This window comes from Exophiala viscosa (genome assembly GCF_022695815.1).
Source record: "Exophiala viscosa unplaced genomic scaffold EDD37scaffold_3, whole genome shotgun sequence".
NCBI lineage: Eukaryota > Fungi > Ascomycota > Eurotiomycetes > Chaetothyriales > Herpotrichiellaceae > Exophiala > Exophiala viscosa.
The window spans coordinates 607,524-620,965 of record NW_026944355.1 but is presented as its reverse complement, the minus strand read 5'-3'; the positions used below and the strand labels follow the sequence as shown (position 1 = coordinate 620,965).

The window sequence follows — 13,442 nt, the reverse complement described above, 5'->3', positions numbered from 1 at the left end:
GAACACACCACCAATTCAAGTTCATGGTCCAGCAGGTTCGCGACAGCGCGTACCTTGAGTCCAAAGCAGCAGGACTATGCGGTAGAGCTGACGGACTTCCCGCTGTCAAGAGCTCACGCTGTATCGTTGCGTGCGAAGGATCCCGCCATAACAAGAAGGAATGGTATCTACCTAGTAGTAAAACCTGAGGAGCAAGAGCGGTCAAATAGTGCTGCTGCTTCTTCAGGAAACAGGCTGCAATCACGTTCTCACGGGACGTTTTGCGCAACACCGCATAACACGGGCTTGTATGAGAAGACCTTTGAGCAATTCAAACAAAAGTTTTTCCATCCTACATATTTCATCGTATCCTGCTCCCTATGTTTGCACGTAGCTCTCGGTCCTCAAGGCAGGCAATAAGTTAGTAGACAGAGAGCTTTCTCAAGCACTCCTTAGAGAGGGCAGGCAACTGGAATCGGTGATGTTGACCATCAATTGGAACGGACAGGATGACAAAATGTCATTGAATGTGCCATTCATCCATTACTATACAGTATATGCATACATCCCGGTCGAATTCTACACTCCTTCCTCACCATGACCCATGGACATGGATGTGCACGAAAGGGTATTCGGCGCTGGTTCGATGGTGCATTCCAGCCCGGAGATACATCTTTCCACACACATCTTAGCGTCATGTCATATCCCTGACAAGAAGCGCGGGAGGCCTGATTTCCGCAGTGTGATATCCATCTGGAGAAGAGGAGCCCTGCCGAAGACAACCTCATCGTGTGCCGAAAGAGGAAATACTCGCGAGGCGCGCCTGGTGTGCTTCGCATTGAAGACCAATTGGCCAAGGATCAGCCAATGAAGCATAAGGCTTTCTCTTCCTAGTGTCCTGCCGTTTCTGAGACAGGTATGCCGGTCGTGTGATGAGTCGTTGCGTTTGTGAGCGTCGGCCTCTTTCACGTACGGTCAGGGAATTAAGGCGTTTGAGGGTGAAGGATGTCTTGTCGACGATTCGACTTGCTTGAGGAAGCTCATACGAAGGCTACGATTGCAACCCGGATGCCATTTCACAAATGACCATTGTTGAGAACTGACATCATTTTACATCATTCCAGTAGCATTTGAGAAGTTGTCTCTGAGCCGCGTAGCCAGTGTCTCCGAGGTAGCCGATGAGCCCATGATTTTGTCGATATCTTCCATTGTGCTCGGCTCCACGGTGCCCCACAGCTTCCAATCTTGTTCTTTCCCATGCAGCGTCAATTTCTGTATTACGACGTATTCCGTGATGTTGAAGAACTGGCGTTGGGACATGGAGGCGGTCTTGGCTACCTGAACCGAATCGATACGGACGGTACATTGGCGGAAGGATGAGTTGGGGAAAGGAAGAGGTGCAAGACGGTCTTGGATGACTCTGACACTGGCCCCTGGAAGGAGAGCTGAGAGGGGCCATTTTTGAAGGAACCGCGGGTAGTTGATGCCGATGTATTTCCTCAGATTCCACTCCTCTTTCGCCCGGAGTCTCTTTCGACGCTGGATGCGCGATTTGGCGCTATTGAGTAAACCGGTACAAGCGATCTTCTCGATAGTGCCTGTGTCTCCTGCCGCGAGAGCCATGTTAAAGGTTCGGTGCAGTGCCTTTGCGATTTCGGTTCGGTTGGAGAACTCTAGGGGCTTGTTCATCCTCTTGCCTGTGACTGGGTCTTTAGGTGCGTCCCACCACTGCAGGTAGATTATGCTGGTGACGCATGTTAGTACGCCTCGAGGTGCATACTGAATCTGTATGAGGGCATTGTGTCTTACCTGAAACAGTCCTGTGCTGCGGTCTTCAGCCGAAGCCATTGTATCTTGGCCCGTTTGATGAATGTCGGAGGCAGCCAGCTGGGTAGTTTGGTTGCAGAGGATATAACCAGAGCGCTGGGCATTCGACCTAGATCATCGGGCATTGCGGATGTCTTTCCACCACCTTGTCTGGCCATTTGGGTTTTGACGGCGTGCATTTTAGGAAGTCTGGCATCCCAGTTGCTGATTGCCTTCATTTTACCAACCGTTGCGTCCCTGCGTTGCGTCGTCGAGAATTGACGGGATTTGAGTGAGAGCATTTGATGAGCGCAGAAGAGACATGGCTTCGAGGATCTGCTGGAGGAGCTGAAGGGTGAATATGTCTGGATTATCCTCCTAGGGAGGAGGTCGACCGGGCGCGACATATCTGAACCGTGTCGAGCACGGATGGCTCTAATACTAATGAATGTAAGGGCTGAGATCGTTCACACGAGCATGGAAAATGAAGCTGCGCTCGAGGAAGACCGGGGAGCGCAGATGCGCCAAGAATGGGAAAGCGGCCATGATCCTATGCCTCTTCGGGGCCACGAGTGACGCTGCCCTGATTTTGACGCCGTTCAAGTGCGAGGTCACAATTGGCTGGCATGGATAATGCTGCTCCACCCACGATTGCCATCGGACTCGTTACCGTCGAAGTTCGATTTGAAAATTTGATGGACTCATCGGAGTCAACCGTATGTAACATGAAATGACCATTACAATTATATAGGACGAATTTCCACGGCTGAGGTATGTCGGCAAAAACTGAGGTGAGTAACTAGATATCCGAAAAAATATTCCAGGATCACAGCGACTCAGCGAGTCGTTTTGACCGGCCATTTCGTTTATTTCTTCTCCAAAACAATGACAGAGGCGCACGACGACATGTCATACGTCCGAATGTCAATCAGGTTCAATCCTGATCTCTCAATCAAGCCACTCCATTCACTGCGCGTTCGCTCCCTACCCGCGAACAAGATCTTCATCGAGATGTCCTGCATGGCAGCCTGCCATGGTGTATTTTCGTCTGGAAGCACGACTTCGTCAAGCAGTATACGTGAATCCGCACTCAGAGCCTCAGAAAGCTTGGACAGGATCGTCTGGCAATCCGCGTCGGGCCAGTCGTGCATTATTCGGCGAAGATAGTAGTATTTGGCACCTAAGATTGGGATCAGTGAGAAGAACGTTCTTCCCGGCGAGTTATGCAGATGACATACCTTGGACTGACTGATCCTCAAAGAAGTTCTGCGCCATGGCCTTGACGCCTTCGATGGGTGGAAGCTTGTCTACAGCCTGGGGCAGATCTTGTAGGACGATGCTGCCGTGGAGCTGAGGATGCTTTTGAAGGAGCTGCTTGCACTGATGGCCATGCCCGCCACCAACATCGACGAAAAATGCCTTCTCACTTTCCTGCGCGAAATCACTGGCTGCTTGGTCGAGAAAATCGAGGGCATCGAGCCAATCCGCAGACTGAAGTGCTGTCATGACCGTCTGCAAGGCGCCAAAGTTTTTGGGATGCTGAGTAAGCCATTGGAACGCGCCCAAGTCGGTTCTGTGCCCCTTCTGAAAGGGCGTGTTCGTGTTTGAAGTGATGTCTGCGTAGGAACTTTCTGCGAGGAAAGAAGGGATCGCGCTGGTGGCAGGTCCGCACGTCTCGAAGCTGTTGAGAACATCTGGTAAGTTGAGGAAGACGGAATAGTCCTTCCATCAAGAGACCTTACGCATGAAGAAGGCCTGCTTCTGCTACAGGAGTAGCAAGAAAGTGTGTGAGCTTGGTGGCTTGGTAGTGATCTGGACTTGGGTTCGAGATGAAGCCTACGGACGCCAGGTATCGCAGTAATGCTCCTAGAAGAGTTGGTTTCGCGTCAGGGACGAGTGGCAGAACGCTTTGCCCGGCATCCGAAACGCAAAGGCTAACATACGAAGCAGTTCTGGAGACGCGCCTGATTCTCCGGCAAGTTGAGAAACAGTCACAGTTGATGCGGGATCTCTAGCGAGGTGCTTGAACAGCCCCAGCTGGACGGCGACATAGACCACGGCAATCTGGATATGCTAGATTGCGTGGATGTTACCATTAGCAATGACGCCCTCAAGCCGACGAGTGCCCAGAGAACATTGCCAGGGATGAGGCCAGATGTTATCGACTCACCGAGTTGTACAATTTCATGAACAGATCCATCGGTTTCTCCAATTCTGTCTGAAGTTGTCTCAATTGGTCTAATATATTGCGCTTGCCAACGTCGTCAGCCTCATGGGCTAAAGAACGAATCTGATCAAGGGTGGACTCCATATCGATAGATGCTGTCAGTGTAGCTGGTAATAAGCAGATAACAAGACGAATGGGGATCCCATGTATTTATCTATGCAGAGGTTCGGCTCAAGGTGTTTCTCCATCATAAAGTCTGTTGAGGCCATGGACTGTCCGACCCGAATTTGAATATTTCTGCCTGGAAAAAGCTATATCCGACTCCTCATGTTGCTTCAAAGACGACAATCCGAAACCGAGCAGTCGGACATAGCGCTTTTCAGGAAGCAAGAATGTCACGCTCCACTTCAATAGAGAGAAACTCTGGTACGTTGTCACAAGTTCTGTAGGGGAGAAGACAAAACCTTCTTAACCCCGATAACGATTCTCCAGTTGAGGCCGAGACCGACGTCAACCCTGATGCAGAATATGCCGGCTGTTGTATGCCAGCCCATTCATGTATGAAAGTGTGCTTATCCCTACACGGTCAAGCCTGAGTCGTGATCGCGAAGAATGTATCCAATACTTCGCTGGATCATAGTGAGCCTGTAATAATGACTGAGAGCGAGAGCACTCCGCCAGATATTGACCGTCGAGGTTTTGCTTAGTAACCAGCAGCTAACCCTCCTTGGATTAGCGGGATTGCCTGCTGTGCACATCGCTTGATTGGCCGCAATATCTTGACCCGCCACTTTCGCCTAGAGCTTGTCTGCTCCAGCTTCATGGTCTAAACATCTCGAACTGTTCTACAACGTTTATTGAAGCCTTTTCTTTCCCCTCGCGCAGTGACTGAAGATGGCGGCAAAGAAGGACATGCGGAGGACTGACCTAGGTGAGTGGCAGCGACATTCTAAGGAGGTGACGTTCAACCAGACTAATCAGAGCCATCAAGTCATTCCATATGTCGAGCCAAAGGAAGACAAGTCTGCGGACTTCAGCTCGACCTTTGCGAGTACAATGCCCATGGCAGCTGTAAGTATCATGTATGTGAAAGCGATCGAATGCGCCGGCTGATCTTGTCTGCAGATGTTTATGAGAAACAGGTAAGGAGGGTTCATCACGTTTATCTGTGCGCTACCATTGATCACAACTGTTAGGATGCTTGGCTGGTGAGTTGTTTGTCCATCAAGTATCGAGAATCACGAGCTGAACGGAGAAGGTTCTCTTTATTATCAGCACTTCTGAATTGGCTTGGAGAGACTTCTGCTCAAAAGCAGAGCAATGGTACCCCTGCATATCTGACTTTTGGCATGGCAAGTATGTTAAGATTCAATCTACGTTGAGGGTACATGGCTAACGGATTGCAGTCCTTGCTGTCGCTGTGGTAAGCTCGATTTATCTGCTTGGTAAGGATGGCACTGACGGAGGACGAAGACATATATGCCTCTATTTCTTCCACCTCAACCAAACGCTGGTGGGAGGGCTCCGGCGGCAGGGTCGACTACGACTTAAGTCACACTTTGCATTGGCTAGCTGGGATTCTTGGTGTCTGTACAATCATGTTTTGCATATATCATCTGCAACAGGGAGGTCAGCTACTTCTGCACCAACCACTGCAGCAGCATGTTGGCCGTGTGAAGGAGCCCATAAAAGCAGCCGTGATATGTATTGTCACAACTAGGTACAGGTGGCTCTGCCATTAATGGAAATGCACGGGCCCTTGAGTGACTCTTCACATGTTTGTACCTAGCAAAAATGTTACGATGGTGGCGAATCGTCAAATTCCGGGGGTGGCCGTGGCCCGAAGCAGCTGTTGGGCTTACCTAGAACCAAACTGCCAGTGACTGCACCAGTGGCCAGGCTTGGCGCTACTCAGAGACTGCGCCAGTTTCCAAGTCCGTTGATTTCTCTCCTACTTCCCCTCCCTGCCACGAGTTTCCTTCTTTCACAACACAACCACAAATCGACTCTCCACTCCAAAACCCTCGATAACGAAACCTTTGACAACTCAGATCAATCGACAGTACTACCACCTCAAATCCATCAGGTTCTCTTCGACAAACGAGTTTATGTCAACTATCCAAAACCTCAAAACTTTTGGTAAGCGAACCCCTCCTCTCAGCCGCTTCCGCCAACGCCACGAACGTTCAATACAAAGAAGCCACTCGGTGCCTCGAGCATGTTTGAGTCCAGCGTCAGTGATGGGCTCTACCTGATCCTGGTCGCTTCCGATCGCCACTCCTGGCCAAGCTCGAACGCGCGACACTCCTGTATATGATCTTCTGACTAACATGCTTGTCTGATAGACCCCTTCGCGGAGGCCGACGACGACACTGGGGAAGCGAAGCAGTCCCAAAATTACATCCACATTCGTATCCAACGTAAGAGATGACACTCCGATGCGGAATATACATAAATACTGATCTATGGCTCAGAGCGCAATGGTCGTAAGACTTTGACAACTGTCCAAGGCCTTCCCAAGAAGTTCGACCAGAAGAAGATCCTCAAGGTCATCAAGAAGAAGTTCGGTATGTCGCATAATACTCTACTGAGAGGTTAGTACTAAGAGAAGAACAGCTTGCAATGGCACGATCGTCACTGATAGTGAGATGGGCGAGGTGATTCAGCTCCAGGGTGATCAGCGCAAAGATGTTCAAGAGTTCTTGGTCGCCAAAGATGGCCTCGAGCTCGACGCTAAGACTATCAAGGTATATATCACCCCGAGGCATCCTCTTTGGGTCAGGATCAGGCTGACTTTGAAAAGGTCCACGGTTTCTAAACGCTTCAACCGATATCCTGTGCTATCCTGCTCGGTCATCGAGGACAGATAGAAGCAGTCGACTGAAGAGAAACCTGTTTTTCCTTGTACGATTACTTCTTACCTCTTTACCTTCGGGCCGTTGCAGCGGCCAAGTCACGATAGCATTTTCAGGACGGATCGGTTGTATGTGTTTATGATACCCATGATAGAAATCTGCTTTGGGATGATGAGACGGGACAGGCACCTGACGAGTATCGGGCAGTGGACAGTGGACTGCACGAGCAATGCTTGAAAGTACACGGCTGCTGGACATTCAGAGGGGCGGGCTTTTCTCTCATTGATGTTATCAGTCCTCCTTCGAGGTAGCTTCCAACGGATATGAGGTTATTGTTCTTCCGGACTTGCTCCCCTGTGATTCTCGCGATCCGCACTTCTTCAAAGGTTGTAGGCCTGTGTTGTAGATGCTGGTCACTTGTTCTTTTGCTATCAACCCCTTTGCCCGTATACGCATGAGTGGGACTCTACCGCCTGAACGTTCGTCATTGCCAAGAGATCTGGAAGGGGCACAGGGGGGCAAGGGGACTGGAGAGTTAGGGGCCTCCCAGTTTGAGTCCGTGGTCACGCGTCGACCATCATCCCCAGACTTGATGCTTCATACCAGCTTGTCTTGAGTAAACCACATACAATTAGCTCAACATCTTGATACAAAGACACCACCAAAGGGCGATGCAGCCGCCATAGCTGCAGGTATCGCTTGAACTGGCGGACCCCGACCTGCCCCCTTACACTAACGCGTTGAACAACCCGCCTCCACAGACGACTGGATCTGGCTCGACCAGCCAACAAGGTCCTAAAGATGGCAGAAAGGCCAGTGTGGCGATAAGTGCCCGGTATCCACGAGTAGCCGTCGTCCTCGGAGTACAACCACAATGGCATTTGCCACTATTGCTATGTCGCGCGTTGTCAACCGTCTCAGCGGCGTGGTGGGCCTGCTACACCCTCGTCAGCATCTACAGGCTGAAATACACGCTACCGACAGCACATGGGCGGCGAGAACGTGCCCAGGAAAGCGGATTTCGTGACAGTGTTATTATTGAACGTATGGCTATTGCGCAAATTGCTCTCAGCTTTTTATGGGTAAGTCAAAATATGCCTGTCTCTTCCACCTGCCTGGCTTGTATACCCCAACGTCAACCAGACTGTGTATTACCACGCTGAGGCATGACTGACTGATGGACGGAAACTTGTAGGCCGGCGCCGCAGCGTATCTCGCTCACCTGTTCGTATCGTCTCTGATGTCCCGCTGGCTTCTGCACTATTCACCTTTCGCGGTCCTGGTGCGGCTCTGCAGCCTCTCGATACTATTGTCGTTTGTGTGCATGCAGATCTTCCGGATCTCGGCGGCGTTGGAACCCGACATTTTCAAACTCAGCAGGAGCTTGTTGGCGTGGATCATCAGTTCGATCATTTTGATGCTCGTGTACTTTTGTACGCAGCAGGACATTGCGGTTGAGGGGGACAGAGATGACCGACAACGGCGACAGATTTTGCGGCTCAAGTGTCTGTACGTGATTTCGGCTTGCAGTCTTTTCAGCTTGCTTGTGTTCATTTGTGTTGTACAATTCGACGGGATGCCGGCGCAGATGTTTTGGTTGGAGGAGTCGGTGGCCCCAGTGCTCGAGCGCTGGTCGAAGAGGGAACTCTGATGGAGGTGCCCTATGGCAGGGTCCTATACAATGTATCATCACGAGCAGCCCGAAGAAGGGCTGCTCGAAAGCACGATGTCTGCATCTATGTGCGTCTTAGACTGTATCTGATGATCTGAGTTGTGGCCTTTCGCGGTCTGCTTTCGAGGAGGGGTCCGTGGTGAGACCTCGTAAGGCTACACTCGTGGACAAAAGCCCAGAAACTTCGACGTAGCTAAGCAGATATGAAGGAATTTGCGTTTTCATCGACAATTTTGCCGGCCATTTCGGCGCCGCCGTAATCATTGTTGACTCCGAGGAGATGCTTCGTGTATCGATATTGCGTTCTGAAACAAATCAGCCATCAAGATATGTCTTTGAATTTGACAGTCTTGTGGCAAGTCTCACCATCTTCATGCTCGTGGTATCGGCAGGAGTTCCCCTCTGTCGGATCATCAAAAAGCGAGCCACCCGTGCCAACTTTGATGGCATTGATGACATCGACCGCAAAATCTGGAGAAAGGGCGAAACAGTCCTTGTATGAGGAGGCATCCTTTTCTGACGCTGGATCCATGATTTGCCGTGCGGCTATCCTGCTGACGAGTTTGCGAAAAGGCGAAGATGGCCGTGTTCTCTCATAGATGGGCTTCATCTCCTCAGGTCCAGGTACGAGTCCAGCCTCATGGCAACCTCGGCGGAACTGATCGATCGCCTGATTCTGGAGCTCCTGTAGTCCTATTGTTTCGCAGAGTATGTATAGCTTCTGGCAGGTGAAGGCATAGTCCCATTTGACGTCCTTGGGCATCCATGATACATCGTCAATCTTGCCTTGGTACATCCATTTGACCAGCAGTTCGAAAGCGGTCGGGTCTTCGTCGCGGAGCTCCAGTTTGCCGTCCTTTATTCGTCTATGCTCGCCGTTGATCATGTGGGACTCGTCGAAGAACCGAGTATGATGGATGAGCAGGTTCTGGTGAAGGTGCCAGCTGCGGCCCTCGGATCCTACAACGATCTCCAGCAGTGGGCCGGATAGCAGCCTTTTGCACGCATGGTTAGCGTACTCTGCGCACGAAGCTGGGGTTACACGGGGACTTACTCCGCAAATACCTTCGCGGAGGAATCTCCTATGTTCTGTTGTGGCGTCTGTGGCATCTCAGACTCGGAACGGTAGTTCGAGTAGATGCGCTCGATGGTGTTGGGCGGTGTGGGTGTCGCATCGAAGTGCGATATGGGTTTCGTGGGTGTTTTTAAGACCGGGCGATCTACGCGACCCAAGGAATGACCCATGCGACATTTCTGGGGATGAATATCATATAGACCTTGACGAATGTAGGACGATGTTTCTCATTGACCTCAAGATGCGCTGTGCTTTGCCGATTGAGGGAGCTTAAGTCTGACATGCCATTTATGACCCGCTGATGCGATTCTTGTCGGCATTGTCCCCATCCCGGGGTTGGTCTGACAGCATCATTTCCCTCCTCAAGCATCCGCAGGCAATTTGCTGGACCTAGGCATGACGGCATGAGCGGAGAAGTAGAAATGCAGGCCGCAGGTCGCGTTCGATTGTCCTGTGGGGAAGCGCGTCGCGTTTTGACAGGAACTGGAATTGAAGCGACGAGCACTTTGATGAGAAGTACACACTATAAACATTATTGCTTGAGTGTTATTCACCGTTTCGAATCACATCTATGCCTCAAGTGGTCTACGACAGTACAGCTATCCTTCCTTCTTGTCCAAATTCATCCGACCTCGACCCAGTCTATCAACAACACGAGCCTGATGCGAAGTTTACGATAGGAGAGGTTACACATGCCACTTCACATGGAGTGACTCTGGCAAGCTTCTTTTCTGAAGATTTATCTTCGGCGTTGGACTCTGTGCCAGACGAGATGCCTTTCTCTTCGTCGCCCGTCCTGTATCCTCCCAGCTCCTCGCCTCCTGTTCCAGCAGCGACCAAGAAGCGCAAACTGTTCCAACCCTTTCCCACCGACCTGCAAAAGAAGAGACCGAAGATCGTGGGGGGCTTCTTGGAGGACAGTGATGAGGGAGAGGAACAGCCAGAGGATGTAGGGGCACAATCGAAGCCTCCGCAAGTGCCTCACATTGACGAGCCAACGCTGCCTTCGCTTACCCCCAGCCTGACTGAGGCTGTGACCATGAAAGCAACTGGCACGGCAAACCCAGAAGAGCAGCCAGCGCTGTTCGGTACAACAACATTGCCAGCATTTGCACGACCGTTGCTTCGAAAACTGGGACCGAAAACAGTATGTGTAAACACCTTGTCTGGTGCCAGCTTGAGCATACCGTTGAGGCAGAAGTCGGGATTTCAGTCGTACGAGCAACTAGTCGCTGAAAGATCCACCACGAAGCAAGGTCGAGCAAAGAGAGCTTACTACGGAATCGAGATACACAAACTCGTGGATGACGCGAAGACGCAGCGGCAGTTGGGCGATTTCGAGAAGCAGAGGAAGTCCGAAGAGATTTCTGTCGCGGCAACGGTCGAGACTCCAGCAGAGGTGCGACCCGCGAACTACAAATCGACCGCCTACCAGATGTGGACCGAGAAATATCGCGCAAAGAAGTTTACAGATCTTGTAGGCGACGAGAGAACACACAGAGGCGTGCTTCGGTGGCTCAAATCCTGGGACGATGTGGTTTTCCCAGGCCATGCTAAAGTAAAGCCTGTTCGGGTATACGACGACAAAGACCAGCCGGAGCAACAACACCGAAAGATCCTACTTTTGACGGGTCCTCCTGGTCTGGGGAAGACGACCTTGGCACATGTCTGTGCGAAACAAGCCGGCTACGAGGTGCTCGAGATCAATGCCAGCGACGATCGTAGCCGGGATGTCGTGAAAGGCCGAATAAAGGACGCGCTTGGTACGGAGACTGTTCGAGGAATCAAAGAACAAGGCAAAGCTCGCAAAGCCGGTCGTCCTGTCTGTGTTGTTGTGGACGAAGTCGACGGTGTTACGACAGGCTCAGCGTCAAGCGGTGGTGAAGGCGGCTTTATCAAGGCTCTCATCGACCTTGTTCAACTTGACCAGAGAAACTCGACCCAATCGGGAAACCACGAACAAGGCGCCGGCAGGAAGAAGAAAGGCGACAGGTTCAGGATGCTCAGACCTTTGATCCTGGTTTGTAACGATGTGTACGCACCTTCATTACGGCCACTGCGAACAAGCTCGATTGCCGAGATTGTGCATGTTCGAAAAGCGCCAATTGACAAGGTCATTGCAAGGGTGAAACACGTTTTCGAGAAGGAATACATCGCTTGCGACAATGATGCGGTGCGTCGATTGTGCGAGAACGCGTGGGGGCTGGCTATGCGAAAGCAGAGAGGTCCTGGTTCTCGAGGCTCTGGAGAAGGAGATATCCGAGGTGTCTTGGTTCAGGCCGAATGGATTGCTCATAAGCTACGAGCTTATGGGACCAAGCCAAGACTCACGAAGAAGTGGCTAGAGCCGCAACTGGAGGACGCTCAAGCTGGACAGAAAAGCCTCGCGCGAGGCGGCGTCCGAGAAGTTGTGGAACGAGTGTTTCTGGAAGGCGCCGGATTACCGAACCTGACCACCTCTCTCTCGGCAGAGGATGCAAGGCTCGTGGCTGACTCAAAGACTAATCCTGTTGGTGTTGCGGAACTTCGTAAACGCTCAGCTATTACTGCTCTGCGGGAGATGGTGGATACATGTGGAGATCATGATCGAGTCGTCGCTGACTGCTTTGCCACATACCCAACACAAGTTTACCAGGATGACGTGCAACTCTCGAAGCCTAACGCCAGTTACGACTGGCTACACTTCCACGATTGCCTGTCGAGTCGAGTATATTCCGGCCAGGAATGGGAATTGACGCCATACCTAAGCACGAGCGCCTGCGGCTTCCATCATCTCTTTGCAGCAGTCGACAAGGGGTCCAAAGCTTGGAATGACGAGAAGCCGGAAGAAGAGCCAGTCGATGTGCATCCATTCAGTGGTCTCAAGGCTGACTTTGCCGCTTATGAGGCGGCGAAACAGAACCGAACACTGTTGACGGAATTGCAGTCAAGCTTATCAGGATCGTTGTTGAGACTGTTCAGCTCCGTCGACAACATTGCCACAGAGCTGCTACCGAATGTCGGCAAGATGCTTGCACCCGATGTGAAGCCCGTCACCGTCGGCGGCTCCGGCGGCTCTGCCAGCGTTGCGAGTGTACGCAAGGACACTGAGAAGGTATGCATCAAAAACGCTGTCCGGACAATGCTTGCTCTGGAGATCTCGTTCGAAAAGATCCACGTGGAGATCGAAGGTGGTGGTGCTCATTCGAATGGTGGGTACGCATACAGGATGGAGCCGTGAGTTTCAATTCGACCTGAATTGTGTTCGCATCGCTAACCCATAGACTAGACCGCTTGATACTCTTCTGAGCTTTCACATGGACAAAGAAGGTCAACCAGTTGTCCCGGTTCGATATGCTGTCCGACAGGTCCTGGATCAAGAGCTCCGGAAGGAGAAGTTGCTGCAGAATGCTGCTGCAAACCATGCGCGCAGCGGACCACTGACTGCCACGAGTGCTGTTGGTGAAGAGAATGACAAAGAGAACGAGGCGCCAGTGGTTAAGGCAAAAGAGACGCTGGTGAAGGATTCCAATGCGAAAAGAGACTTCTTCGGTCGTATCATTAATGAAAGTCGACCTAGATCAGCGGGCAACGCAGCGGCAGCGGAAATGGGTAAGATGTTATCGAAGGACGAAGGCCGTATCTGGGTATCGTTCCACGAAGGGTTCTCGAACGCCGTTCGGAAACCGATTACCTTGAAGGAGTTGCTTGACGGGTTTTGAACAAGACACGAGCCGGCGCGTCTGGAACCACTAGGACCGTCCTTCCGCCTACCCGATTCAGCTATGTCTAGCAAGTCCTGACCTGTATTCACCCACTCTTAGTGTAAATAAAAGATGCTAGAACTGAGAAAGGAAGAAAGTTGAAAAGGACAAGAACGAATGATAGACATCACGTGGCCATCACCTT

At 51.4% G+C, this 13,442-nt stretch overlaps 6 protein-coding genes across 6 annotated transcripts; 3 read left to right on the top strand and 3 right to left on the bottom strand.

The window, feature by feature from the left end:
- Positions 1-953: 953 nt before the first annotated feature.
- Positions 954-2,464, bottom strand: EDD37DRAFT_317603 (uncharacterized protein). Its single transcript, XM_062811403.1, has 2 exons — positions 1,789-2,464; positions 954-1,723 (listed from the first exon to the last, which is right to left on the bottom strand). The coding sequence occupies exons 1-2, from the start codon at positions 2,190-2,192 to the stop codon at positions 1,090-1,092; spliced, it is 1,038 nt and encodes a 345-aa protein (XP_062671656.1). The 5' UTR covers positions 2,193-2,464; the 3' UTR covers positions 954-1,089.
- On the bottom strand, positions 2,380-4,592 carry EDD37DRAFT_625527 (O-methyltransferase-domain-containing protein). Its single transcript, XM_062816244.1, has 5 exons — positions 3,956-4,592; positions 3,729-3,858; positions 3,528-3,651; positions 3,024-3,466; positions 2,380-2,965 (listed from the first exon to the last, which is right to left on the bottom strand). The coding sequence occupies exons 1-5, from the start codon at positions 4,094-4,096 to the stop codon at positions 2,652-2,654; spliced, it is 1,152 nt and encodes a 383-aa protein (XP_062671655.1). The 5' UTR covers positions 4,097-4,592; the 3' UTR covers positions 2,380-2,651.
- A 254-nt stretch (positions 4,593-4,846) lies between these two features.
- On the top strand, positions 4,847-6,770 carry EDD37DRAFT_648221 (translation initiation factor SUI1; the record flags this gene model as incomplete). The annotated part of the gene is made up of 9 exons (XM_062817982.1): positions 4,847-5,023; positions 5,078-5,094; positions 5,149-5,160; positions 5,211-5,308; positions 5,359-5,397; positions 6,298-6,372; positions 6,427-6,519; positions 6,569-6,699; positions 6,756-6,770. 9 exons carry the CDS (start codon positions 4,847-4,849, stop codon positions 6,768-6,770), a joined length of 657 nt encoding a protein of 218 aa, XP_062671654.1.
- A 1,097-nt stretch (positions 6,771-7,867) lies between these two features.
- Positions 7,868-8,629, top strand: EDD37DRAFT_317404 (uncharacterized protein). Its single transcript, XM_062811400.1, has one exon. It carries the CDS (start codon positions 8,048-8,050, stop codon positions 8,456-8,458), a length of 411 nt encoding a protein of 136 aa, XP_062671653.1. The 5' UTR covers positions 7,868-8,047; the 3' UTR covers positions 8,459-8,629.
- Positions 8,630-9,879, bottom strand: EDD37DRAFT_317415 (uncharacterized protein). Its single transcript, XM_062811401.1, has 3 exons — positions 9,682-9,879; positions 9,534-9,629; positions 8,630-9,474 (listed from the first exon to the last, which is right to left on the bottom strand). Exons 1-3 carry the CDS (start codon positions 9,729-9,731, stop codon positions 8,802-8,804), a joined length of 819 nt encoding a protein of 272 aa, XP_062671652.1. The 5' UTR covers positions 9,732-9,879; the 3' UTR covers positions 8,630-8,801.
- A 137-nt stretch (positions 9,880-10,016) lies between these two features.
- Positions 10,017-13,434, top strand: EDD37DRAFT_625512 (chromosome transmission fidelity protein 18). The gene is made up of 2 exons (XM_062816243.1): positions 10,017-12,770; positions 12,823-13,434. The coding sequence occupies exons 1-2, from the start codon at positions 10,126-10,128 to the stop codon at positions 13,253-13,255; spliced, it is 3,078 nt and encodes a 1,025-aa protein (XP_062671651.1). The 5' UTR covers positions 10,017-10,125; the 3' UTR covers positions 13,256-13,434.
- Positions 13,435-13,442: the final 8 nt, after the last annotated feature.